The 27,738-nt window shown below is 43.5% G+C and overlaps 3 protein-coding genes across 4 annotated transcripts in view; 1 reads left to right on the top strand and 2 right to left on the bottom strand.

Annotated features, from left to right (window-relative positions):
• kirrel1b (kirre like nephrin family adhesion molecule 1b) overlaps positions 1 to 2,308 on the top strand; it is an 87,249-nt gene extending 84,941 nt beyond the window's left edge. For both annotated transcript variants that reach the window (XM_061695085.1, XM_061695084.1), the window contains exon 15: positions 1,398 to 2,308. In XM_061695085.1, coding sequence (XP_061551069.1) covers positions 1,398 to 2,000 — 603 coding nt within the window. In that variant the 3' untranslated portion in view covers positions 2,001 to 2,308. The remainder of the gene's footprint in view (positions 1 to 1,397) is intronic.
• Positions 2,309 to 11,270: 8,962 nt separating this feature from the next.
• LOC133411790 (kelch-like protein 10) lies at positions 11,271 to 20,929 on the bottom strand. The gene is made up of 5 exons (XM_061694477.1): positions 20,784 to 20,929; positions 20,203 to 20,686; positions 18,739 to 19,350; positions 18,184 to 18,333; positions 11,271 to 11,633 (listed from the first exon to the last, which is right to left on the bottom strand). Exons 1-5 carry the CDS (start codon positions 20,927 to 20,929, stop codon positions 11,271 to 11,273), a joined length of 1,755 nt encoding a protein of 584 aa, XP_061550461.1.
• A 945-nt stretch (positions 20,930 to 21,874) lies between these two features.
• LOC133411791 (kelch-like protein 10) lies at positions 21,875 to 26,177 on the bottom strand. The gene is made up of 5 exons (XM_061694479.1): positions 26,041 to 26,177; positions 25,464 to 25,947; positions 23,529 to 24,140; positions 22,333 to 22,482; positions 21,875 to 22,237 (listed from the first exon to the last, which is right to left on the bottom strand). Exons 1-5 carry the CDS (start codon positions 26,175 to 26,177, stop codon positions 21,875 to 21,877), a joined length of 1,746 nt encoding a protein of 581 aa, XP_061550463.1.
• Positions 26,178 to 27,738: the final 1,561 nt, after the last annotated feature.

The following is a 27,738-nucleotide window of genomic DNA, read 5'->3' as shown; positions in this document are numbered from 1 at the left end:
GATTTCAAATTAGGTTGTCAAACTAGATTTAGGGTTTCAAATTAAGGTTTCCAGCCAGGGTTAAGGTTTCAAGTTGGGGTTTCAAACTCGGGTTAGGGTTGGAAATTAGGGATTCAAACAAGAGTCACGATTCCAAATTAGGAATTCAAGCTTGAAATAGTGTTTCAAACAAGGGTTTGGATTTTATATTAGGGCAGGGGTGTCATAACTTTTTAACTTTTTAATAAAAATCTACGGAGACAAGGTACACTTCAACATTCTTCAATGTTAACTTATGAAACACCAAACCAGCTAAACCAGTCCATCAACCAACTATACAGTACAGTATAATATTATTACTTTGAAAACTGCTACGTCATAGCAGTCTGTTAAAGGTGGCAGGCAAATACAGTAGTTTAGTATTTTTTTTGTCAGATTTTAGGGTGGCCCACTGCCCTGTGACAAGGGCACCCCCAGCACTGACCAGCAGCAGAATCACATCTACAAATTCAGAATCAAATCAAGAGCAAATTGTAGTAAGATGAAACATTTTAAAGCAGTTACTTGAAGATGAGGTGAAATGTTCACAAATTGGACACGGCACAGAGGAGAAAGTTATTCATCAGGGCATTTTGAAGACAAAGGTTTTTCTATTTTAGTTGTAAATAGTTGATTTGGATGTTTGCGTATCTAAATAAGCTCTATATAAAGAGATCTGTATTTATAGCATCAGTTTTTGGGGTATCACACCCATGGAGCATGTGGGTGTCGCAACACCTCCATTTTTGACACCCACACTTTGCATGCCCCCGCCCCTACACACACACACACACACACACACCTCCACCTTTATTTATTTATTTATTTTAAAGGGGAAATGCAAATTAATGAACACCAGTACAATACTTGTGTACACTTGTAAATGTGCCGAAGTTAGTATACAGCCAGATATGGGTAGAATAGTACTCAAGGCCATTTTTTAGCTGCCGACCGCTAAACAATTGACAGCGGGCTACAAATGGCCCTCATAGTTTGGCCACCACTGAATAATGGTTTCATGTCAGGGTTAGGGTTTTAAGTTAGGGCTTCAAACTAGGGTTAGTGTTTCAAGTCATCCTTAGGGTTTCAATCTATGAAATTAGCATTTCAATCAAGGGTTTGGATTCCATATTATGGTTTCAAGCTTGAGTTGGGGTTTCAAATATAGATTAGGGTTTCAAATTAGGGTTTAAAGCCAGAGTTAGGGTTTCAAATCAGGTGACAAGAGCGTTTCAAGTTAAGATTTGAAATCAGAGTCAAGGTTTCAAGTTAGGGTTTCAACCAGGGTTTGTGTTTCAAGATGGAGTCACTGTTTCAAGGTTAGGGGTTCAATTGTTCACCTAGTGTTAGAAGGCTAACATTTGTGTTTGTGATTTCAGGATCCAACAAACGGCTACTACAACGTGCGAGCGACCACCCACGACGAGGCTCGCCCTCAGTCACGTACCGTCCACTACCAGGGAGACTTCCGTTCCCAGAACCCAAGCAGTGGGGCAGGTGGAGGCGCCGTATCTGCTGCCGCAACTGCGGCCGCAACTGCGGCCCCCACCGGCGCTGTCCCCCCCAGCGGAGTGCCGGGCTCCCGGGCCGGCTGCTATGACCCGCGCCCCCCTTCCCGCATGTCCCACTCTACCTACGCCCAGTTCAGCACGCTCTCCCGTACAGCCGCCACCCAGCAGGCGCCGCCTAATCTGCCCGGGGACTACCCGGGGGAATGTGGATTGCTGGACGGCACCACCCAGCTGGCCTACGACAACTACGGGTACCCCTCGCAGTACCACGGCTATCGAGTGGCCTTTGCGCCGCCCGTGGAGGAGGGCCCGGCCTACGAGATGCACCCCACGGGACCAGGGAGGGGACCCAGCAAGCAGAGCCCTGAAGTGGAGCTCGGGAAGTACGGCACCGCCACCCGCTTTTCGTACTCGTCGCCCCCTTCTGACCACTCGCAGAGACACACGCAGAGAATGCAAACTCACGTGTGAAGGCAAAACTACGTGCGTTGTCGTTAGCAATATGCATGCTAGTCAGCGCTAACTACAATCAACAAAGAAGAAGAGCACTTCCGACCAATCAATCGCCTTTTTGGGGAACCTAAACGTTGACTTTTATCCTGGTGAAAATGTATTTTGGGGCCCCTGAAGACGAGTGCAGTAGTGCTCCCAAAACCAGTTTCGCCTATTGACGCGAAATTAAAAGACCATGTTTGTCATGAGAAGACGTATGAAAAAGTCTCAAGGACCTATGTCCGAAATTGAATAGGAAGTCGGCCAATTCGTGTTAAAGCGGCCATTTGGGGGGGGGGGGGGGGGGGGTGAACTCCGACTAGGGTGCCTAGCCGCCTAGCATACCTCCACCTTTCTTTAGCCATTAACATGAAATTTGGTGAACAGGTCTATCATAACAGGATGAACGAAAAAGTCTCAATAGCCCATGCCCTAAATCCAACTGGAAGTCGACCATTTTGGGTTGAAGCGGCTATTTGGGGGCGAACTCCTACCAGGGACCACGGTGCCTAGTATACCTCCCGCCACCAGTTCCACCGATCGACATGAAATTCAGCCAGCAGGTCTGTCTTGACAGGACACACAAAAAAATTCTTGAAGATTCATGTCTGACAATAAACAGGAAGTCAGCCATTTTGAGTGAATTCCTAATAATGACTAGGGTGCATAGCTCAAGTCTAATCTAGCCTAGTGTTGGAAAAAAATTACTGGCCACTAGTCTTTACCAATCAACACAAAATTTGCTGGACATGGAAGGAAGTCAGCCATTTTGGGCAACTAACTAGGGCTCTGACAAACTATAGAAAATCGGATGCAGCTATTCCACCCAGATGGCAGGATGCTTATTGCTTGAACACAGGTCTCCGAGACTAGTGTTTCCCTACCTTTATTGAGTTAAGGCCAATTTTACATTATAATAATTTTACAGCACACCGCCAACGAAAAGTTCCCAGTTTGAATACTGAAATAATGAAGATCTATCTCATTTTACTCCAAACATATTGAGTGTGGAATCTGGGACAGGTTAATTGAACACAAAGCTGAAATACTAGCAGTACTTATTATTCTGTTGTATGAATGGCAACAAATGGATACACAGGTTTATTGCACCTTCTGCCATCCAAATGAAGACCATTTAATTGCTCTACCTGTCACTCTACGTCATTGGCATACAGTAGATAGATGAACCAAAATATGTTCAGAATTAATTAAAAATAATTTTCAGGCAAATTACTGTAATGTAATGTAATGTACTGTGTAATTGGATAATACACTAAAATCCCTTGATGTTCTCTCACAGCACACTAGTGTGCCACGGCACCCTCATTGCGAATTACTGTCCTAAACAGATGGCATCCAAGACAGATGGAAAGATGCGGGTTGGCCAGACACGGGTATCTTAGACTGGTAGCCGGACGTGACTACCCTGGACAGATGGGCTTGTGTCCTCGCCAGATGGCTGGATGTGGGTTGCCAGGAAGTAGGTACCCTGCCCAGATGGTCGGATGTGAGTTGGCTGGACGCAGGTATCCTAAACAGATGGCCAAATGCACGTTGCCCGGATGCGGGTATCTGTGACAGATAGCCAGGCGTGGGTATCCTGGCCAGATGGTCAGATGCGGGTTGGCCGGACGTGGGTATCGTAGACAAATGGTTGACACTGAATTGTAAAGCTTTTCCGCCAGCTCCGTCTAATGTGGGCGTCAAAGTTTGACCATTTTGAGTGTTTTCTGGGAAAAAAATTTGTGTGCTAAAAGGGGAACTGAAGCCAATTTTGGGGGGGCAAGAATAAGTTGTATGTTCCCCCAATAGTCAAAACACTGTATTCTGATTAATATTGCATCCATGGAATAATAATTGAACAGATTAATTAATAATGTTTCATCCATCTCGGGGGGCTGCCATGTTTGGCAATATCCTGCTCTGCTGTCATCCGAAATTAACATCACAACTGATCTTGCATTGGGAACGTCACGTGACCAAACCCAGAAAACCAGTTAGCGGACTGCCCGTGTATGCTGTGACAACTACCAAAACTTTGGGTTGATGACATGATGGTTTGATATTTGAACAAGTTTGGGTTCAAACCATCATATCAAAATGATGGTTCAAAATTTTAGCAAGTTTGGGTTTAAATCATCATTTCATCAAACCTTAATTATGTTTGGTCATGTGACATTTGCATTGCAAGCGCGAGAGCACTTGTTACTTTAATCTCGGTCGACGACAGAGGGCGATGTTGCCAAACATGTCAGCCCTCTGAGATGGATGAAAATTGATGAATTAATCTGTTTAATTCTTCTACCATATACATAATATTAATCAGTATACCGAGTTTAGACTAGTTGAGGCACGTACAACGTATTCTTGCAACAACAACAACAAAATTAAAAAATTGGGCTTTAGTTCCCCTTTAATGTAGAATTCATTGGTTTCATTCGGACTTTTTGTACAAACACAAAGCAACATATCTTTCCATGCACTGCAGCAACATGGCAGCTTCTCAACAACACAAAAACCAGTGAGGGGAGTCTGTTCCAGGACAGGTAGCAAAGCGTCGTGCTAATTTTCTACAGTCATGACGCATTTCGATGGTGACTTTTTAGTCCATTTTATGACTTGGCAGTTTGTACAAAAAAAAGAAAAATACCTCCACACCCTGGATCCTCAAGTATCAAACATGTTTGTTTCTCGTCACCTGCACAGTAGAATAGTTGTTGTTTTTTCATATTTATACAGACACTGGGGGAAGGGGAAACTGCATAAAAATAACATTTTATTGTATTTTTGTTTTAAGGAAAAAAGAAAAAAAAAAGAAAAAAAGAAATGTGGTTCAAAGGTTCAGATTTTTGTGTGAGGGGCACTAGATTTCTGCAACGGAACATTTTCGCCAGGGATGGATGACGTTGAATATACAGTGAAGGGGGTGAAAGGGGGGTCTTTTTTTAGCCCCTCAGACCATCAATCCCCCATGACTGGAATGCCTTTTATGACAAAATTCACGTGATGGATTGGACAACAAGCGACTGCTCGCTTTCCACGGTGGAGTTTTAACATATCAAGGTGATGCTGCAGAGGCTTCCCTGGAGCTCGTTTTGGTACTGTAAACATGTAAATGACATGTAAACCACGGGTCAATAACGTAAACATGTAATGCTTCCTCACTCCAGCAAAAACAAAACAGTGGTCTTTGTTTTATGTTGTTTTTCTTGTTTTTTTTTTTAAACTTTATGTTCTAATCGTTGCTATTTGTGAGTGACTGGCTTTCTGTGTTCACTGCTAGTGTCCCATACAGTACACTGTATATTGAATTTATGCTAAGCCACAGCCCCAAACTGCAGACTGGCCAATCACAGTGCAGCACAGAACAGCAGTCCGACATTTAATCAAATGATAAAATTTAAAAATATATTTGTGTTCTGTAAGAAAAAAAAAACAAGATAGTATTTCAAGTTAGGGTTCCAAATTAAGGTTTCAAATTATGGTTTCAAGCCTTTATTAGGGTTTCCAGTTAGACTTCCAAATGAGTGTTTCAAGCCAGGGTTGGCGTTCCAAATTGGGGTTTCAAGTTAAGGTTCCCTGATTAGGATTTCAAGGCAGGTTTAGGAGTTCAAATTTGGGTCTCAAGTTAGGTTTACCAAAATAGGGCTTCAAGCCAGGGTTATTCTTCAGGTCGGGGTTCCAAAATATAGTTTCAAGCCTGTATTAGAGTTTCAAGTTAAACTTCCAAATTAAGGTTTCAAGCAAGCCTGAAGGTTTCAAGTTAACTTTCAAATTAGCGTTTCAAGCAAGGATCGGGGTTTCCAGTTAGACTTCAGAGTTAGGGTTTTAAGCCAGTGTTAGGGTTTCAAACAAGGATAAGAGTTTAAAGGTACGGTTAGGGTTTCAAATTTGGGCTCTAAAATGCAGTATGCTTTAAAAGATGTGTTAGGGTTTCATGTTAGACTTCCAAATTCGGTTTCAAACCAGTTGGGGTTCCAAATTAGATTGGAGTGTTTCAGTGTTCAGGTTTTAAAGACCAGGTTAGTGTTTTAAAGTATGGGTAAAGTTCCAAACTGGGCTTTGAAATCAGTGCTAGGGTTTCAAATGAGGATTAAAGCAACATGGTTTTTGTTTGTTTGTCTGTTTGTTTGTTTGTTTTTTAAATATGTCCGACTGAAGTCTGCTGATCTTCCCTCCAAATGTCAAATCACGACATTAAGGATCAGCACTTTAGTTCAACATTTTGTCATTTCCTCTCAGTAAAAAATGTCAACAACATCCCTGATATTATATGTAGAATTTTTTTTCGATACTATTTGTTATTTCATATGAACAAGTGGGCTTCAAAGTCGACCCAAATGAGAATGGGGACACGCGCTCACGCTGAGCCACCAGCGGATCCACTAGATATTTATTTGCACTTGTCCGGTGCCAAAAGGCTCAGAGGTGGCCGCCATGTACGTGTGTTTACTGCCTGCGTGTGTGCGTGTGTGTGTGTGTGTGTACGCGCGTGTGCGTGTATGTATGTATGTGTGTGTGTGTGTGTGTGTGTGCGTGTGAGTGAGTGAGTGAGTGAGTGAGTGCGATCCGAGTTTCAACGTGGCTTGAAATCCTTCCCAACAGCTGCAAGAAGATGATCTGAAATTATCTTGACTGATGTTTTGACCAAAATCGCAATTAATCACAGCTGGGTTGCTAGTGAAGTGACATGCTAACTTAGTCTACATGACGAATACACGTTTTTTGTTCCTCTGCTTGTTAGAGAGATCCAATAATAACTTTTTGGAAGTGTTCAGCATCATGAAAACACAAGGAACTGAAGCACAATAGTTGCTAGCTGAAGCATGAAAAAGACGAAGGAAGGTTGGGGAGTTGCTAGCTGAATGTCTTGCCAAGTTGGTCTCCGCGGCTATTAGCCGTGTTTTTTCCCGCTTGTTGACTAGATGACCTGCTAAAACAAAAGTGTGTTGAGTAGCATGAAGAAAAAAAACATGAAGACTATGTCCGAAATTGAATAGGAAGTCGGGAGACTTGCTAGCAGAATGACTTGCTAGCTAGACAGCTTTCTCCCATATATTTTTTTCCCCATCTGATTGTTAGAGAGACTCACTTGTAACTATGTGGAAGAATGTTCACGAGCATGAAAACAGAACTGAGGCAGAAGCGTTGTTAGCGGAAGCATAAAAACACAAGGACGAAGGAAGGTGAGAGAGTTGCTAGGGACTAGCTTCCTAAGTTAAAACATGCAGCAATCACAAGTTTTCCCCCTGTTTGAGAGAGAGACGTACTGGAAACTTTTTGGGAAGTGTTCAGCATGAAAAAGCAAAACTGAGGTAGAAGAGTTGTTAGTGGAGCAGCTTGCTAACTTAGTTTACATGGCTATCAATAGTTCTGTTTCCTCTGGTTATTATCTAAATGATCAGCTAACACTGAAAGAATGTTCAGGAGTATGAAAACATAAGGACGCAGGCAGGAGAGTTACTAGCATAAAACTTTCTAAATTAGCATACATGCTAATAACGGTGTTGATTCCACTGGTTTGTTATCGAGACACGTTCAGAAGCAAGAACACAAAGACGAAGGTAGGAGAGATGGTGGCGGATTGACTTATTAGCTTAGTCCATGCTACACCTATTCTACAGCTACAGAATGAAAACACGAAGGATCGCAGGAAGAGAATTGCTAGTAACAGCTTTTTCCATGATTTCAGTCTTCCAATTTCTTTAACAGCTGGGGAAAACAATACATTTTAATGCTAACTTAGCTTGCCTCTCCGCTAGCAGCTCTTGTCTCAAAAAATGATATTTAAAGTATAGATATAACCTCCATGGTCCACTTTAGTTTTTCAGTGATGTCTGCACTCGTTTGATATTTCACAATGTCAAATTGCCTTTTTTTTCTCATCGTTTTATTAGCAAATTACGTTAAGTGTTTTTTTCCATGCTGCAAATTGTATATTATTTTTTCACACAATTCCAGAAAATAAAAGGATTTCATACAAAAAAAGATGCATTTCAACTCATTCAGTTATTTGCTGGATGGTTTTTAATGTCAGATTTTTCTTTTTATTTCTGTAAAATTGCTCATTTTTAAAATGTTCTAATTTTGTCAGTTCTCCTTAATTGTTCATTTTGTTCTGCATTCCCAGCTCAATTTCTTCACCATTTTTCTCACTTGTCTGTTTTTTCTCTTTCCTTTTTTCCACTTTTTTATTGCAGTTAAATTCAGTAACTTTTAGAAAATGATTGGCTTATTTTTTTAGGCTAAAATTGTTGGGGGGTTAAACATTTTTTAAATGTATCATTTAATTTTGGTTAACTGCTGTAATTTATTGATTTATTTTTCTCATTTTCAATACTCTCTCTCCCATGTATTTTGTTGATTTTGTTAAATGTTTTTATACTAGTTAATTGTTGCAATATGGTAATTTTCTTTAACTTTAAAAAAAAAAAATCATTTAATTCTGGCAGCATGGTTGCCGACTGGTTAGCACACGTGCCTCACAGTTCTGAAGACCGGGGTTCAAATCCCGGCCTCGCCTATGTTGAGTTTGCATATTCTCCCCGTGCCTGCGTGGGTTTTCTCCGGGTACTCCGTTTCCTCCCACATCCCAAAAACATGCATGGTAGCTTAAATGAAGACTCTCAATTGCCCATAGGTGTGACAGTGAGTGTGAATGGTTCTTTCTATGTGCCCTGCGATTGGCTGGCGACCAGTTCAGAGTGTACCCTGCCTCTCGCCCAGAGTTAGCTGGCTCTAGCACGCTTGCGACCCTCATGAGGATAAAGCGGTATGGAAAATGGATGGATGGATCATTGAAGTCTTGTTAATTGCTGTAATGTATTGCAAATGAGTTGTTTTATTATTTTTTATTTCTCATTTTTCTCACTAGCACGGCCCATGTGATTTTTTTGTCAATGATATCTTTTGTTTAAATTTTTTCTTGTAGTTAATTGATGTAATTTATTGAGAATTATTTAAGTCTCATTTTCCTTATTATCACTTCTTCCGTGTTTCTGTTAATTATTTTTACTTTTTTTATTTTGATAATTGAAAAATCACCTTCTTTTATTCTTTTTGGATTTGATTTGCCTTTATTTCTCATTTTTTGTTAACTCCTCTCCCATGTTAGATTTTTTTTGTTTATTCTCTTTGACTTACCCTAACTCCTAATTTGTTATGTGTTGATTTTTTTGAAAAAACCTTTTAAAATTATTAAATTTAAGGTAATTACTTTAATTTAATGACAATAGTGATGTATTTTCCTGAGGCTAAAAGGAAATTAGGAAAGTGATCATTGTGTCCGTTTAATTTGTTTGTTTCTACATCTACCTCCTCTCAAATTTGTCATTTTTTCACAATTTTCCCCTTATTTGTCCTTCCAATCACTTAATTTTCCGTTTCTTCAACCTCTGCTTTTCTGCAGCCTTATTCTCCTTTATTCATCATTTTTCTCGCTATCTCCTCTCCCGTTCACCTTGGGAGTACTCCTCTCCTCGTCTCACCTTGTTGCACTGGTATGAAAAATGAAAAGAAAAGGAGCTTGGCTGTCCCATCTTAACTTAGCGCGATGTCGCTAATGTTCGTCTTTCTCCTACTGGCCCGAGTCGGGAGTTATGTCTTGAAATAACCTTCAGCGCTCTCATTCTCTTCCTCTCTTCTCCGTTGTATTCCCCGTTCACATCTCAAGCGGTCGTCGGGCGGATTATGCCCCCTCTCATGCCTGGCACCGCCGAAGATATATTATCATATTAGTGCAAAATGATGTCATGCAATTCAAGACGTTTGTCCTTCGCGCACCCTTTGAAGCCCCCGCCGAACCGGAGTCTCCCGGCTCCCCGCAGATGATGTCACAGTCTTTTGTGTGCCAAGAGAGAAGCCGGCCTGAGGTTTTGGGTAGGAGGTTGTCGCCATCTTGTGGGCAGAGACACTATGGAGAAATGTCTGGCGCTGGGAAGATGAGATGCAAAATTGAGCCATATTGAGAGGCACTGGTGGCATTGTGGTGAAGCTTAAAGATTTACTAACGGAGAAGCTAGCAAACATAGCATTCGTAGTTATCAAGCCTGTGGTTTTCCCTGGGTCATTTTAGACGGACAGGTAGTAAAGGAGTATTTATGAAAATACAGCATGTGGAAGGCAGAAACGTTGCTAGCAGAACAGCTTGCATTTGTGTACAAAAGCATTAAAACACACTGTGGATGAGTGTTTAGGAGGAAAATACACCATATGGAAAGCAAAAGAATTGCTAGCAAAGAAGCTACCAGTCTGGTAATTTAGCATACACGTCGATCACGTCTTGTTCCTTTCAATTATTACAGTGACACACTGGTGGCATTGCGAGAGTTTTAAAAAGCAGAAAAACACACCACCATGTGGACAGAGGTAGAAGCGTTGCTAGCGCTGAAGCTAAGTTAGACGGCCGTCGCATAGTAGTGTTGTTTTCTCTGGTCCTTTATATATAGACGTAATGGTAGCACTGTGTAAGAGCGGTCAGGACACTGTAAACATGTGGAAGGCTGAGGAGTCGCAGGGCACATAGAAAAAAACAGCCAGTCGCACTCAGATTCACACCGACGGGCAATTTAGAGTTTTCAATTAACCTACCATACATGTTTTTGGTATGTGTGAGGAAACCGGAGTACCCAGAGAAAACCCACGCAGACACGGGGAGAACATGTAAACTCCACACAGGCAAGGTGATTTCAACCCGGGTCGTCAGAACTGTGAGGCAGATGTGTTAACCAGTTGTCCACCGTGCCGCCATACAAAGCAATCATGCGTCATTTACTCTAGTCATAAAGACTTACTGGTAACACCGTAGCAGTTTTAAGTACCATAAAAACACAATGGACAAAGATAAGCTGCTAATGGAGCTGCTTTTTCAAGGATGTTGGCAGAAGAGTTTCTAGCGGATTAGACTGCTAAGTTAGTAAAGCACCGAAAGTATGTTTCCTCTTGTTGTTATGAACACAAACAGGTTAGTGCCGTGGAAGTCTGCAAAATCAGGAAACAATATGGCTCAGGACAGAGACAGGAGAGTTGCTAGCGGAGAAGCTGGCTAAATTAGCACACTGTTACCACGTATGTTCTTTCCTCTTCTCGTTTAGTGATAATGGTAACTGTGGAAGAGTTAAGTTGAACAAAAAACGTGGAAGGCAAAAGAGTTGCTAGCAGAGAAGCTGGCTAGCTAACTTAGCATACACAATAATTATGCAAATTGTTTGCTCTGGTGGACTTTTATTCAATTCCTTTTAATGTCAATATTCAAAAGACATCTTCCATTTCCAGGTCCACTTCCTCCAAGTGAAGCCAAGGAAGCTCGCTGCGCAGTGTGACAAAATGCCCAACGTTGGCCAAGCCGGACACAACGCAGCAACTGAGCGCGCTGCGAGAGACAGCCATATCACACGCAGGGAACCACATGGCTGAGTGGGCGTCGTAGTACTCGACCATGCTGGTGGCCGACACGCCCGTGTTGCCCCCGGCCACGAAAAGGCGGTCCTCTACTACTTGGATGCCGAAGTTGCTGCGCGGACACTGCATTGAGGGTAAGAGCATCCAGGCATCCGTGACGGGGTCGTAGGCCTCCACACTGCACAGACGAATGTCGCCATCAAAACCGCCAATCTTCAGGAGGAAGAGGAACAATGAGATCATACCCAAAGCTGAACCACAATGCCTAACCCTAACCCTCACACTTGTTTGTTTTTACCTAGCTTGGGCCTGGTACACACATAATGATGGGTTTTTTTAAGATATTTTTTTTATGTTGCAGACCCCACAAATGAAGATAAATAATCAGGAATTTATAAAAAAAATATATTGTATTGTCCTCACTGTGGAACAAGGAAGCGACCATAAATAAAAACTAACATGTCCTACACAGTGTCATCAACATCAGCGCAAAATAGCTGGTAGTTGTTGTTGTTGTTGTTCTACTTCTACTTCTTCGTTTTTATTCGATCGCACAATATTTCTGTCTTAGAGGACTGGATTCTGGATCAGTGGTAAGACAGAATCTTTATTTGTCAGGTCTTCTGTGTTGAGATTATCGGAGCACACCACACAGTGCGACCAAAACTGTTAAATGCCTGATTTTTTATCTTCTTGTGTGTGATCTCCGGTGACGTCTGGAGTGACAGAGAAGTATTTTAGAATAATACATGACATGTATGAGGGCATCAGAAAAGTGGTGAGGTGTGCTGCCGGTGTGACAGAGGAGTTTAAGGTGGAGGCGGGACTGCATCAGAGATCAACTCTGAGCCCTTTTCTGTTTGCAGTGGTGATGGATAGGCTGATAGATGAGGTTCGACTGGAATCCCCATGGACCATAATGTTTGCAGATGACATTGTGATCTGCAGGGAGCAGGTGGAGGAACAATTAGAAAGATGGAGGCTTGCACTGGAAAGGAGAGGAATGAAGATTAGCCAAAGTAAAACAGAATATATGTGCATGAATGAGAGGGGTGGAGGGGGAAGAGTGAGACTACAGGGAGAAGAGATAGCAAGTGTGGAGGACTTTAAATACTTGGGTTCAACAGTCCAGAGCAATGGTGGGTGTGGTAAGGAAGTGAAGAAACGGGTCCAAGCAGGTTGGAACGGGTGGTGGAAGGTGTCAGGTGTGTTATGTGACAGAAGAGTCTCTGCTATGATGAAGGACAAAGTTCATAAAACAGTGGTGAGGCCAGCCATGATCTACGGATTAGAGAGAGTGGCACTGAAGAGACAACAGGAAGCAGAGCTGCAGGTGGCGGAAATGAAGATGTGGAGGTTCTCTCTCGGAGTGACCAGGTTGGATGGGATTAGAAATGAGCTCATCAGAAGGTAGAAGGATGATGAGGATGGAGCTGCCAGGCACGAGAGCTTGAGGAAGACCAAAGAGAAGGTTGATGGATGTCGTGACGGAAGACATGAGGACAGTTGGTGTTAGAGAGGAGGATGCAGGAGATAGGCTTACATGGAAAAGTATGACACGCTGTGGCGACCCCGAACGGGACAAGCCAAAAGGAAAAGAAGAATGTGTGTTCTGCAACAGATAAACAAACTTTTAAAGATTTGAAAAAAAAACTTGTGTATACTAGGCCTAAGACAGAAATCTCTTGTGATCAAATGTGATCTGACATAAACAAAGAAGAAACAGCAAAGACAAAAAAAGGAGACGCAACATGGGAGATGACACACGAAAGGAGGGAATAGTGGTCTAAAATAAAGACCATGGAAATAATTCTGGAGACAATTTGAGACGGTAAACAATCACTCTTGTGCTTCCTGCAGCTGCATGAGATGGTCCTACGCTTCTGAGGTCCTCCAGGCTTTGTGTTTTTGCTGTAGGAGATGTTGGTTTTATTCATGCCCACTTCCTTGTTCCTTAGTCAAGTGGCTCCTTGATTGGCTACATTCCGTTTCACGTCACAATTCACGGAATCAAAACTCGGAAGTCATCAGCTTTCCCCATACAAAGCTTTTTCGTCTTAAATATTGAACAAGTTTAAAATTGTTGGCCCGCATCCGTTTCGGACCCTATTATCGGGACAAATTCACTCTCAGACAACATTATCTGTTAGGATAATCTGAAGGCTGCCAGGCACTGAGCGATGTGGCTGAACCGGCTGAACTGGAGCAGTGTGCTGGATTTGGCAAACGTTTGCATGAATCGCCGATCACTCGTTGACCGACCACTGGTTTTGCCACATTTCAAAATATGAATACTAGTTGCACGATGTAGCAACTACTCAATCAAAATTAACATAAACTTTCACTCATGCTAAAAATATATTTTCAGGTTTTAAGCAAGCGAGAGAACGGCCGCCACACTGCACCCAAGCTATATAAATACAGTATATTAAGTAGGGCTGGGCAATCTGTCAAAAAAAATAATAATAATCACTATTTTTTTCATATTGTCCAATCTCAATTATATCCCGATTTCTTTTTTTCAGAATTTTTTAAAAATCTTTTTAAATGGCCAGTTTTAAAGCATCTGGACTACATACTAAAAAATCTAGAGATGTAGTTCAACATTTTATTAACACCTTTTGTTACCAACACTCCTCAGTCAGTATTTTAAACAGTAACCCCAGATATTGGCATGCTAAGCAAATAAGGCAAATAAAATAAATATAGAAAAATATAAGAAAAATTTTCACACAGTGCAACGAATGTAGGAAAATATAACAACAGTGTGCTAGTTTGAAGTCCTGAGTATTTTTTGAGGTACAAGATACAAATCAAACTTCTCCCTCTGGGAAAATTAAGACACCTTGGATTGTAAACATTATCATTCTCCAGTTATGATGCTACGATTATTGTTGTTTATTTTATTGCTACTTTCAAATGTGCATTATCTTTAATAACAATACAGATTAACTAGTTTTGCCACTATCCCCCACCCGAATAATGATGACACGATTGACTGTTGATTTGGTCTGGTGGTCTGACCGCTAGCAGTGGCTTACTGCTAATGCTACCTGTGCTGTGCAGTGAGTGACAGGCTGTGCTGAAATCGCTTGCCTTTTTTATGCTTTCCACATAATCACTTGGGTGGTATTTCTTCAATTGAATAAAACACAGTTTTGTCCGTTTTTGAGGGCGCCGGCACACCTTGCACATCGGCTAATTAATAGCATTGCCCCACGTTGCTTTTGGAGACACCAGCACTCTTCGCCCAACCGCATGGGCGAAGAGTTGCTGCTACCGACGCGGCGTACTCCGTGTGACGATGGCTGAGTCGGACCGGGAGTTTCGATCAAGGCGGGCCAGCCGAAGAGGCGCGGTTTCTGTTTACTCCCACAACTGGCAACCGGAAATGCAGGAAAAGGACAACTCTGATTGGCCGTTGTCACGCACATTCCCATCCTTTTAAGCGGGGAAGTATGGACACAGCTGATAACATATATCGACGGGAAATTTTTCACGATCTTCAATCTTGATCATATAATCACCAAGCCCTAATATAAACTGTAAAATATTATGTTTTACAATTCTTAATTATATTTATCATTTATAATCTACCTGTGGATGAAAAAGTGAAACGTGGCCAAAATGGACACGCGTGAAACTTACCGTCCTGGGTACGTTCAAATGAATGGGAGCCAGTGACCCTCTTTTACAATATCCAGTCTTGCTTAGCAACCGATTTCTTTCTTAACTATTAATCTTTTTATGGGTTAATAAATGCGATAAAGTACAATATACTGTGTAAGTCCAAGATCACGCCTTACCGTGTGGTCGCCTCGGTTACGTGCTCTCTAGTACTGTCTTTGTTATTGTGTTTTTCATTCGTCTTTAGAGACATTACGCGACTCATTTACACGAGGGAAGACTTGGTAAACATAAGGGAGTGGACCTATGAAGTTAGAACAGATTGGAATATCTTTGAAACTTCAACTGGCAGCCTGGATGACTATACGGACTGTGTCACATCCTATGTCAGTTTCTGTGAGGATGTGTGTGTACCAACAAAGGCATTTCACACGTTCAATCACAACAAAGCCTGCCAACCTTCTAAAGAGGTCGCCTATCGAAGTGGGAATAGAGCCCTGTATTTTGCGCTTGAAACCTGCTGCAAAATGTGCTAGAAACCAGCTGACATATTAACATTGCAGAGAGAAATTATGCAGAAAAGCTAGAAAAACAGTTTACCGGTTAGAACTCTGGCAGGGATTACTGTTGCTAACCAACTACAAGCGACCATCCCCCAAGCAGAGAACAATAAAGGACTAGGTGATGATCACCTTCAACTGCAGATTTGAAAAGGACACTTTTACACCCCACACCCACCCAGCCGCACCACCGACCACTATCACACCTCTGACTCTCCCTCCTGCGTTGACCATCCACAAACAGGATGTGAGACGTATCTTCAAACAAAAGATCAACAAAGCGGTGGGCCCAGACCTTGTGTCCCCATCCTGCCTCAAAGTCTGCACGGTGCAGCTTGTTCCACTCTTCACACAGATCATCCATAGATCTCTAGAACTGTGTGAAGTACCATCCTGTTTCAAACGCTCTACCATCATCCCAGTCCCGAAGAAACCTGCAATCTCGGGTCTGAATGACTACAGGTCTGTCGCCCTGACATCTGTGGTCATGAAGTCCTTTGAACGCCTTGTGCTGGACCACCTCAAGAGCGTCACGGGTCCCCTGCTGAACCCCCTCCAGTTTGCCTACCGAGAAAAGAGGTCTGTGGACGACGCAGTCAACATGGGACTGCACTTCATTCTAGAACACTTCTATGTGACCCACGTGAGGATCCTGTTCGTGGACTTAAGCTCTGCGTTCAACACCATCATCCCCGAACTTCTCTCCTCCAAGCTTCTCCAGCTCAGCGTCTCGCCTGTCATCTGCCAAAATTTACAGCTTCCTGACGGGCAGGACACAGCAGGTAAGGCTGGGGGACACCACCTCATCTACACCCACCACCAGCACCGGGGCGCCCCATGGAGTCCTCTCTCCACTGTTCTACTCTCTGTACATAAACAACTGCACCTCAACGCACCCGGCTGTAAAACCCCTGAAGTTTGCAGACGACACCACTCTCATCGGCCTCATCAAAGATGGTGACGAGTCTGCATATCGACAGGAAGTGGAGTGGTTGGAGCTGTTCTGCGGCCAACACAACCTGGAGCTGAACACGCTCAAGTCTGTAGAGATGATGGTGGACTTCAAGAAACATTCTTCGCCACAGCTGCCCCTCACGCTATCCAACTGCCCTGTGTCAACCGTCGAGACTTTCAAGTTCCTGGGAATTACTGTATCTCAGGACCTGAAGTGGGAGACCAACATTAACTACATCCTCAAAAAAGCCCAGCAGGGGTTCTACTTCCTGCAGCTTCTGAGGAAGCACGGCCTGCCACACTGTTGAGGCGGTTCTACACAGCGGTCATTGAATCAGTCCTGTGGTCATCCATCAGTCGGGTTTGGTGCTGCCACAAAAAAGGACAAACTCAGACTGCAACTGACAGTCTGAGTTTGCTGAAAACTCAGACTGTCAAAACTGCTGAAAAAGTTTTGGCACCCCACTACCTAGCCTTGCGGACTTGCACACTGCCATAACTAAGACAAGAGCATGCAAAATCCTCATTGACCCTCCACATGCTGGTCACCACCCGCTCCTGCTCTTTTACTCAGGTAGGCGCTATCGAACAATGCAAACTAAAACCAGCAGACATTCCAACAGCTTCTTCCCTCTTGCCATTAACTTCTTAAACAGTTAACTTGTAATTCCATTGGAACACGCTGCCAATTTTGTCTTGAGATTGTTGTCACATCTCTGTTGGGCCAATTATACATTATTCGTGCACTCACTGTAGTTGTCTCGCCACTCTGCACTATTTGCATATCTGTTGTTGACAACACTGGCCACTCATGTGCTTGAGAAGTATCTGCATCCTTTGCACAATTTACACTGTACCAGACTGTTGCTCTAGTTGTCATTTCAAAATGCTCTAAATTGCTAGAGGACTCTGCACCCTTTGCACAATCGTCCCCCCAAAAATGTATCGGCATTACCACATTACTGGTAACCTTTCATTGCTCAGTAACTCTCTATAGTGTTTTTATGTCTCAAAAGTATTTTCTGTCTGTTGTCGTACTAGAGTGGCTCCAACTACTGGAGACAAATTCCTTGTGTGTTTTTGACATACTTTGCAAATGAAGATGACTCTGATTCAGATGTTTAGCATCGAATGCCTATACAGGCTTGCTGTTCAGGGCATCCATATATCCACCCGCTCAGTCTACGGGGGTGAGTCGACCACTGTCATTTTTTGGATGATCTGGTCTAATTGGGTGCAAGCAACAGCGCGCAGTGTGTAATGGGCCTTATAAAACAAAATACTAGCCTTTGTTTTGTCCTTGGTTCGAAAGGGGCAAAGTAGGGATTAAAATAACCCAATTATCTTCATTTGTGTACCAGGCTTTTGGTGAAACTAGCCTATGTTGAACCTTTACTCAGCCCTACCCTCACTTGAACCTTGCCTTAAACCCTAACTCTTCTGCTGTTCCTTAGCCTAACTCTAACTAAAACTCTGACCCGAAGTTTTACACTAAACCTAACATTAACCATAACCCTAATCATACCCCTGATCTTTACGCTAATCCTTAGCCTTACTCTCAGCTAACGCTCGGGATGGATTACCCAACCCCTTACCACCCTAACCCAGTGTATTGTACATACAGCATAAACGTGGTTGGCATACGCAATGACTCCGGTGCCACTGCGACAGCAGTTCATTGGGACAATCATGGTCCAGTGGTTGGTCTCCGGATTGTAATACTCCGCCGTTCGTAAGGGCTCGTTTCCGTTAAAACCGCCACAAATGTAAATCTGGAACCCAAAAACAGGATGACGGATAAATCAAAGGCTAGATAATACAGAAAAACAGCTACAGTGCAAAATATGGACTTTAAAAAACAGAAATAAAGTAAAATGTGAAATATAATACTTAATCTAAACTAAAATGCCAAAACACAGATGTGTTTATACTAGTTATACTATCTAGAATGTACTAATTAGGACCATTATAATTCTTATTTTAAGATGAATTTACTCATAAACAGTTATAAAATCTTAATAAATTGTAATACCTTATGGGAAAAAATAGTCTAAACAAGCTGACATGAAACTGGCTAGTTAGAAGAAATATCTTGGCAAACAAAGAACAAGCATATTTTGTGTTAATTTTTAGAGTTTAGAGTTTAGTTTTTGTAGGATACCTTTAGCGCCGCCTACCTTGTTGTTGAGGGTGGTGCAGCTGGCGTCGCTTCTGTGCTCATGCATACTTGCGATAAGAGTCCACTGGTTGGTCTCGGGCGTGTAGTACTCTGCATTCTTTAATCTTATTCGTCCGTCAACTCCCCCGATGGCATACATGCGCCCATTTAGCACCGTGACGCTCACAGAGCACCGACGAAAATGCATGGGCGCCACCTGGTGCCAGGTACGGGTGTTCACATCAAAGCGCCTGACGGTGTTGTAGTGCCTCCTGCCGTCAAATCCACCCACGCAGTAGACGGAGTTGCCCAGGAATGCGGTGCCGAAGTAAGCGTGCGGTTGATCCATGTTGTCTACCAGCCCAGCCCAAGTGTTGGCGTGCACGTCGTATGCTTCGATTAGGTGTGTCGGGTTTGGGCCACTGAATCCACCGATGGCCAGCAGGATGGCGGAAGGCAGGCGAGGACGGGCCACCAGGTTGCGATAGCCGCACACCGAGTTTGTGACCATGTGGCACATGACACGGGTGGCCAAGGCGACAATGTTCAGGCACTTCCTGCTGTCCTGGATCATCTGATTGGTCAGCACCTTGATGGCGATGAACTCCACACTTGTTAAAGCGAGACGGACCTAGACGGTGTGAGGTAGATTCAGTTTGGCAACTTTGCTGACCGTGCACTGTGGTCAGATTTATGTTTTTTTCCTGACACCTAACTCCAAAATCCAAATCATAACATTGAACCCTAAATCGAGAATTTAGTATCTCCTTAACATGGGATATTTGTGGGACAGCCACTAGAGGATTACCAAATTTGACAGACCCTAATAACCCCCCCAGCTGTAACCCCCAAACCCAACCCTAATCTAACGACTCACCCCACTTGTACCCCAGCCCTAATTTGTAACGCGAATCCACCCAAATCCTGACACCTAAAATTTACCTCCAACGTAATTTAATGCCAAACTTTAATTCTACCCTAACCAGAAACTCTAAAACCTAACCCACACTTTGCGTTATCTAACTTTAATGCCTAACCCAACTCTACCTTAAATTTAACACTGTATACTATCCCTACCAAAGCAGTAACCTAACTACAAGGCCTAACCCTGAGAGCTACTCCTAATCCCACTCAAATCTACCATACCTAATATACTTTAACATAATTCAGATTTATAACCCTAATTCCGCCATCTAGAAAGCCTCGCCATACCCTTAATCTATCTTTTAATGCCTCACCCTTACCCTAACCTAATTTGTAACACCTAACCCTACCCTAACCATATCCTAACTCATGAATCTACACCAAATCCTACACTACCTACAAACCCAAAACCCTAACCTTTAACCTACCCTAATTTAATCCTTAAAATTTACTCAGACCAACTCCTTGCCTAACCCTAATCCCTAATACTACCCCCAAACATCATCGGTCCCGTACTATAGACTAGGAAATCCTGTCGCCGAAGGACTTGTTGACTTACTTTGGCCAGCAGCACTGCCATGTTTTCGTCTCGCTCCCAAGGTGCACGTGCGATCCAGTGCAGAATGGCCTCATATACAGTATTTTCCTTTTTTACCATAAGGTCATCCCGGTCCAGGATGTCACACAAGTCCTGCATGGAGAGTTGCTGCAATTCTTTTGTTTGTGCGACGTCCTCAAAGTGGTAGAGAATATACTGGTAGGCACTTCGCTGCAGATCCGGGGTGTGGCAGTTCCTCGTGAACTGCCAGATGCCAATGCAGTTTTCTGGGCAGAGCTGCTCAGTTAGAAATGCGCAGCATATATGGACAATGCCCGTTATGTTGAACCGGTCTGCGGCCAGCAACAAATCCTTTACATTGTCTTTTGTCACCAACACAGAGCCGGTGTATGCGAAATCCACAAATAGTTGCATCAACTGAGCTGTCAGACCATGTATGACGTAGACCCCCTGTTCTGGAGTTGACCAACGTAGAAAGAGGGCTCTGAACATTGGGGATACAAAGAGAAGAGTATTTCTTCCATTTTTCCTCTAGAAAACATCCTTCTAACAGGTTGCTCACCTAGAAATGGTCAACTCACCTGAAGTATTGACTGCACTTACAAAAAATAATTTTGTGAATGTGAAATTCAGCATTGTCAACCCTGATGACCGCGTCGCTAAGTTTCCTCGTTAGACGTAGTTCGTCACAGACTGACCTGTATGCATATTTACCATCATAACTCATCTTGATGGTTTTGCCATCTCGGGACACTTGTTGGGCCTTTTCTGACGAAAGTATCAGCGGGGAATATTAACACATGGCAGCATCCTACGATTACATCATGGTGGCCTTCTATGTCAGAACCCTCCCTCGTCATCAGTGGCTACATCATCAGCATCATTAAAGCAACACTACTTTGGATTGAAAGAAAACATCACAGTTTAGTTTTTACACTCCACTGCAGTTGCACAGTACTAATGGGAGCAGAAAGGCTAATTTCCTGGCAGCCTATCCTGGTGGATTTAGGGCTGGTGGAAGACTACAACATGGACATTACATGAAAATTGATCGCACAAAAGCCAACTCCCTTTCCTAAAACTCACTTGCCATGTCCTTCGAAAGGAACCCTTGTCATTCATAGACCTAAGAGATCTAGATCTGAGGTCTTTTACCAGTTGTCCATGAAAACTATTAAATTGACTTCCTCTTCCTGTGAACGAGGTGCGAGTTCTCATTGAAAACTACTTGTGCTCCAAGACCAGAAAGGAAGATGCAGTTATCTGTTATTACTTATATTTGAATATGTGAAAGTATGGTAGAGTAAATCTATTTTAAATGTGGAGATTTGAGCTTAATGAGAATATTGTGACATTGGAATGGTCTGAATAGGTTGAGAAAAGTGGAGAGGATAAACGCTGGTCAGAATTTATACAAAATGTTTAGATCAAACACTTGGGTGTCACTGAGGCTTAACTCAGAGGTTCGACATTGAGGTACTTGAGACATTTTTAACCCAAAGACTAATTTGGACTCATTGCAGTTGTTACAAATGTATCATTTTATTTCAGTAAATTATCTGATTCTCAATATTATCAAAATTAGTTACACAAGAGAAAACTATCAGTGTGTGGGTATGAGTTCAGATTTTTTTTTTGGGTAGTTTGTCTGCACAAAGTCACTCAAGCTTTTTTAGACTTCGTCTTCCATATCAACAGTATCATCCTCCAAGAAGAGCAAAGGCAGGTCGTTACGAAGCATTGTATATTGGGCAATGTTGGGCAAGCCGGACATCACGCAGCAGCTCAAAGCACTTCGAGAGATCCCCATGTCATTAGCTGCAGACCATATGCCAAGTTTTAGGTCGTAGTACTCCACCAGGTTGGTGGTGGAGACGCCGTTGTAGCCGCCAGCCACAAATAGACAATCCTCCACCACTTCGATGCCAAAGTTGCTTCGGGGGCACTGCATGGGGGGCAACCCGATCCAGGTGTCTGTCTCAGGGTCATAGGCCTCAGCGCTTGCCAGGCGGTCATCGCCGTCATAGCCTCCGACCTTCAGGAGGAAAAGAAAGATTGAAAATCAAGTTCCTTAAGAATTGAGCTCCTCAATACAATAGTGTCTCATGCGGCTGCCAGCCTTCCACTTACTGCATACACATGGCCGGCATGCCCGTTGACTCCAATGCCACTGCGGCGACAGCTCATCGGGGCCGTGGTTGTCCACTGGTTGGTCTCTGGACTGTAATATTCTGCCGTTTGCAGGGACTCATTTCCGTTAAAACCACCGCAAATGTAAACCTGCAACCAACTGGGGATGATTATTAGGGAATTGAAGCAAAGATCAATAACTGACAGAAGTATCCCAACTTTGCTGCAATAATCTGCTCACAAGCAATTAAAAAAAAACAAAAAAAAACTCTTCACTCATCCGCCTAGTATACGTAGTTCAAATTTCCGCATTGAAGGACTTCTGGAAATGAACCCAGGGCAGTCTCAAATCAGCATTCCTATGTCTTTTCAGGCATGGCTTTTTGAGACGCCTGTCCTGAGCAGTTACTAGTTATGTGTTTTATGGTGAGTCATCAAACTCCACCACTATGCTACACCACCACACAATGACAAAAGCTCAAATTTGCGGTAGGGATGGGTACTGTTAAGAATTTAACGATACTGGTACTTGTAATTATACTTCTTATCGATCCAGTACTTTAACGGCATTCTTATCTGTACTTTGCTTTTTTTGTTTTAGAAAAACACTAGAACAAATATCAGGAGTTATATGGCACAGCATAAGTTTTTATATCATACTATCAATCATATTGTAATATGATCACACAGCACTACACAGGCATTGGAAGGAACCAGTCATGCCTCTTGCGCATGGCGCTGGAGTAGAGTGAGATGACTCGCCTCTAATTGTGAAAATGCTTCTTAGACAAGTATCTTAATTTTATTGCGAGTTCCAAACAAGATAGGAGAGGTGAAAGGTGCAAAAAAAAGTCAATATAGCCTAAATAAATAAAAAATGCATTTGAGTTATTTCTCCAAGACCATTAACAGACCCGTGAAGGGTGGAGCTTATTGATACTCCGGTCTTTAATCAGCCCGGGGGCCAGTTTAATGCTGGGGCCTAGCGGTAATTGAGCATCGCCCATCTGTCTGGTATACAAACCTTGAATTTGGTAGCAATTGGACAAAATATATAGTTCTGTCTTTGAAGGACCCCTGGACATAGGGTTTGGGTTAGGTAAGTGTTGGGGTGAGGGTTGGGCATTAGGGTAAGGGTTCAGGTCAGGATACCCAACTTGTCATTTAGAGTTAAGGGCTAGGGTTGGGATACCCACCTTGTCATTGAGGGCAGTGCAGCTGGCATCGCTCCTCTGTTCTTGCATACTGGCAATAAGAGTCCACTGGTTGGTCTCAGGCGTGTAGTACTCCGCTGTCTTTAGTCTTACACGTCCATCGTGACCTCCTATTGCATAGATGCACCCATTTAGCACCGTGACGCTCACATAACATCGGCGGAAGTGCATGGGCGCCACTTCCTGCCAGGTGCGAGTGTTCAGGTCAAAGCGGCTGACGGTATTGTAATGTTCTGTGCCGTCAAAGCCGCCCAGACAGTAGATGGCATTGTTGAGGAAGGCGGCACCGCAGTATGCCCGCGGATGGTCCATATCGTCCAAAAGGCTGACCCAACTATTGGCATGGACATCGTACGCCTCAATGCACTGCGTCGGGTTGACACCGCTCCAGCCACCGATCGCCAGAAGGATGGCGGAAGGCAGGCGAGGACGGGCGACCAGGTTGCAGAATCCAGATACGGAGTTGGCTTTCATGTGACGGATTACTCGGGTAGCGAAACCAACCATGTCCAGACATTTACTACTGTTCTGCACCATCTGATTCGTCAGGACGTTGACAGAGATGAACTCCTCACTGGTCAGAGCCAGACGGACCTACACAGTGCACACAAGACAAGGAGACAAGGTATTAAATCGATCCTCCAGCTTATTACTAAAATGCTGTGTAAGGATGTACTATTATGTACTGTTGTACTATGATGTGAGGGTTAGGGTTCAAAATCAGGGCTAGTGCTTCTAGCCAAGTTTGTATTTTGAAACTAGAGTTACAGTTTCAAATTACAGTTTCAAGTTATGGTTTTAACCAATGCTTAAGGTTTTGAGTCAGGGTTTGGGTGCTAAACAAGGTAGAGTTCAAGCTTAGATGATTTTTTTGTTTTTTAGTTTAAAGCCGGCGGCACGGTGGATGACTGGTTAGAGCGTCAGCCTCACAGTTCTGAGGAGTGGGGTTCAATCCCCGGCCCCACCTGTGTGGAGTTTGCATGTTCTCCCCGTGCCTGCGTGGGTTTCCTCCGGGCACTCCGGTTTCCTCCCTCATCCCAAAAACATGCATTAATTGAAGACTCTAAATTGGCCGTAGGTGTGACTGTGAGTGCGAATGGTTGTTTCTTTGTTATGTGCCCTGCGATTGGCTGGCAACCAGTTCAGGGTGTATCCCGTCTCCTGCCCGATGATAGCTGGGATAGGCTCCAGCACGCCCGCGACGCTAGTGAGGAGAAATGGCTCGGAAAATGGATGGATGGATAGTTTCAAGCCACAATTAGAGTTCAAATTAAGGTTTCAAACCATGGTTAGGGTTACAGTTTGAAGCCAAGGTTAGCGTTTCAAGTTAAGATTTCAAGCCAGTGTTAAGAGTGTAAACAAAGGTGAGTGTTTCAAAGTAGTGTTACAAATCCTGGGTCCTGGGTTTAAAATTCAGTCTTAAGACAGAGTTAGGGTTTGTAGTCGTGGTTTGGGTTTCAAATTAGTTTTTCGGAGCTGGGTTAGATTTTAACACATTCATTTCCATTGACGGCTTTAGAAGTCAAATATCCATATTAACTGTGAAGCCTGGCAGTGAATGAGTTAAATGAGGGTTACAGTTTCAATTGAGGTTTTCTGTTATTTATGTGTTCCTCTTCTTCTCAAAAGATGTTCCAACGGGATTGTGACAAATATAGCAATTGCCTTCATGTTGGGTCTAAAGTTGAGGTTTTAAGCCATGATACATAAAGTATATTCTCAAGACTTAAAGATTGAATGAAGGTTTCAAGATTGGTTACAGGTTATGGTGTACTTAGGTCCCGCGTACTGTAACTTAAACGTTGAACCTAAGGTCAAGTGCTTCTACCAGGTAACAATTCTCAAAAGACCTTCCAATTTAGAGTGTTACGAGTAGAGCAATGAAAGGATACAAATCAATAAGCTTGTTCCACTCACCCGAGCCAGCAGCATGGCCAGGTTCCTCCCTCTCTCCCAGGGCGCATGTGCGATCCAGTGCAGGACAGCCTGGTACACTGTGTTCTCCTTCTTCACAATCAGGTCGTCCCGGTCCAGGATGTCGCACAGGTCCTGCACAGATAGCCGGTGGAGCTCGTGCGAGGTGGCCACATCCTCAAAGTGGTAGAGGATGTACTGGTAGGCCTCGAGCTGCAGCTGGGGCACGTGATAGTCCCTGGTGAACTGCCAGATGCCCACGCAGTTCTCCGGCCTGAGCTGCTCTGTTAGAAATGCGCAGCAGGTTTGTACAATGGCAATCATATTGAACTCATCGGCCGCGATCAACAACTCCTTCACATTGTCCTCTGTCACCGACACGGTGCCGGTGTATGCAAAATCGACAATGAGCTGCATTAAGCGGGCCGTCAGACCACGTATGACATACACCCTCTGGTCTGGGGTGGACCAGCGTAGAAAGAGGGCTCTGAACAACCAGGAGACACACACACATACACAAGATCAACTTGTATTGAAAAGGTCCATAATCTTTAACCTTAGACGTGTCCCACCTACTCACCCAAAGTAGGGGCTACAGTTGCACAGGATGATCTTATGGATGTGGAACTCTGTGTTGTCCACCGCGATGATGGCATCGCTGAGGCCCTTGGTGAGATGCTGCAGTTGGCCACAGGCCGACGGACCATCGGAACTCATCTTGAAGATGTTGCCATGTCTTCATAGTGCAGCTGGGCGTCGGCCCCGGGGTCCGAGTGGCAGGAGTTCAGGGCAGAGACAGATGCGGGGAAGGGGGGGGTAGAGAGGTGGGGTGGTATTGGTGATGGGACATAGCATCATAGTTGGATTCTGTGTCAAAAGACAACGATGACCACTGGTAGCGACGTCGTCCGCATCATCAAAGTCCCAATGCTTTAATTTGAAGAAAAACATCACATCATAGTTTTGACCACATTTCCACTAAATATATATTGGGCCTTAGGGTGCAGATGCACATTTTAAGATATCATTAAAAGATTTGGCCATATTCAGAGTTTGTTGTTGTTGCCTCCACTCCAGTGAACAAGCTCAGGTGTTTTTCCAAGTGGGGTAGGGTTTCAAGCTTAGGTTACATTTTCATAGTAGTCTTTCTGGACACAGGGTATAAGAAGGGTTAGTTTTTTTTAATCCACCATTAGGGTTTCATTACACTTTCAACGATTTGGGCTCCAAGCCTGGGTTAGGGTTTGAAATAAAGGTTAGGCTTTCAAGTTCAAGTTTCAGATTAGCTTTTTGAGCGTCTGTTAGTGTTTAATGTTTGGGGTTCAAGCCATGATTATGGATTCTAAGTAGGATTTCAGGCAAGGATTACGGTTTAAAACAAAGGGTATGGTTTAAAATTTTGTTTGGGTTTCAAGTCTGGGTTTTGAATTAAGGTTTGGTTTTGTCGTGAGGGTTTTTAGACAGGGTTTGGGTTTCAAGTTAGTTTCAAATTAGGGTGTCAAGTTGCTGTTAGGGTCCAAAAAACAGGCCAAAAAAATGTCATGTAAATTGAACAGAAAAGCCGGACAATGAATGAATACATTAAAAAAAAAATAATAATAAATAAATTTGAAATCAGCCTTCAAAATGGTCAAGTATTTAGACATTCTTTAAGCTTCCAGACGCTGTGGGCGTGTTTGAGGGTGCTCTGAAAATCCAGCCGCCAGCTGTGAATCAAATACTTGTATCGTGAATTCGCTGCTCCACTTCCTGTGAGGAGAGGGGCGATACACAGCATATGTTTTCACTGGCCGCAGAGAGTCATTCTGCCCTTTTGTTTCTTTTGTAATTAAGCAGGTTGTCAATTGGCCGCAGCCGATGATTCTTTCCCCTGTTCCTCGCCTACGACCTGAGTGGCTATAAGCCCTTCGCCGTTAGTGTTGTTACGGTCGAGAACGTTTCGTTCAGAAGCAGGAATCTTTTTAGTGTACGATCTGAACCGAATCACTTTATGAAATTATTCGTTCTTTTAGCTTGGCCGCCACCGTGAGTCAAGCGAGTCGGCTGGGAGCGGAAACGGAACTGCTGAAGCGTTCTGTCACTCACTTCTGAATCTTTGGCGAATGACCAATGAGCAGCCAGTGTGCAGGCGGGGGCGGGAACTCATTAAATGTCCTGCCATGTGATTTACGATTCGCCAACGTTGTCACCCACTTCGGCGAAAGACCAATAGCAGCCAGCGTCAGGCAGCGCGTGCAGGCGAGGGAGGGACTTAATTGAACTGAGTGATTCGTTCAGT

This window comes from Phycodurus eques, chromosome 13, assembly GCF_024500275.1.
Source record: "Phycodurus eques isolate BA_2022a chromosome 13, UOR_Pequ_1.1, whole genome shotgun sequence".
Classification (NCBI taxonomy): Eukaryota; Metazoa; Chordata; class Actinopteri; order Syngnathiformes; family Syngnathidae; genus Phycodurus; species Phycodurus eques.
The sequence above is the reverse complement of the archived record's forward strand: the minus strand, read 5'-3'. Positions and strand labels throughout refer to the sequence as shown.

Coding starts and splice junctions, on each gene's coding strand:
- LOC133411790 (XM_061694477.1), bottom strand. CDS start 20,929: ATGAGTTATGATGGTAAATATGCATACAGGTCAGTCTGTGACGAACTA. Junction 18,334..18,738: donor GCACCACCCTCAACAACAAG/GTAGGCGGCGCT, acceptor TTTGGGTTCCAG/ATTTACATTTGTGGCGGTTT. Junction 11,634..18,183: donor ATGCCAACCACGTTTATGCT/GTATGTACAATA, acceptor TTCCTCCTGAAG/ATTGGCGGTTTTGATGGCGA.
- LOC133411791 (XM_061694479.1), bottom strand. CDS start 26,177: ATGAGTTCCGATGGTCCGTCGGCCTGTGGCCAACTGCAGCATCTCACC. Junction 25,948..26,040: donor AACTGTAGCCCCTACTTTGG/GTGAGTAGGTGG, acceptor CTGGTTGTTCAG/AGCCCTCTTTCTACGCTGGT. Junction 22,483..23,528: donor GCACTGCCCTCAATGACAAG/GTGGGTATCCCA, acceptor AGTTGGTTGCAG/GTTTACATTTGCGGTGGTTT.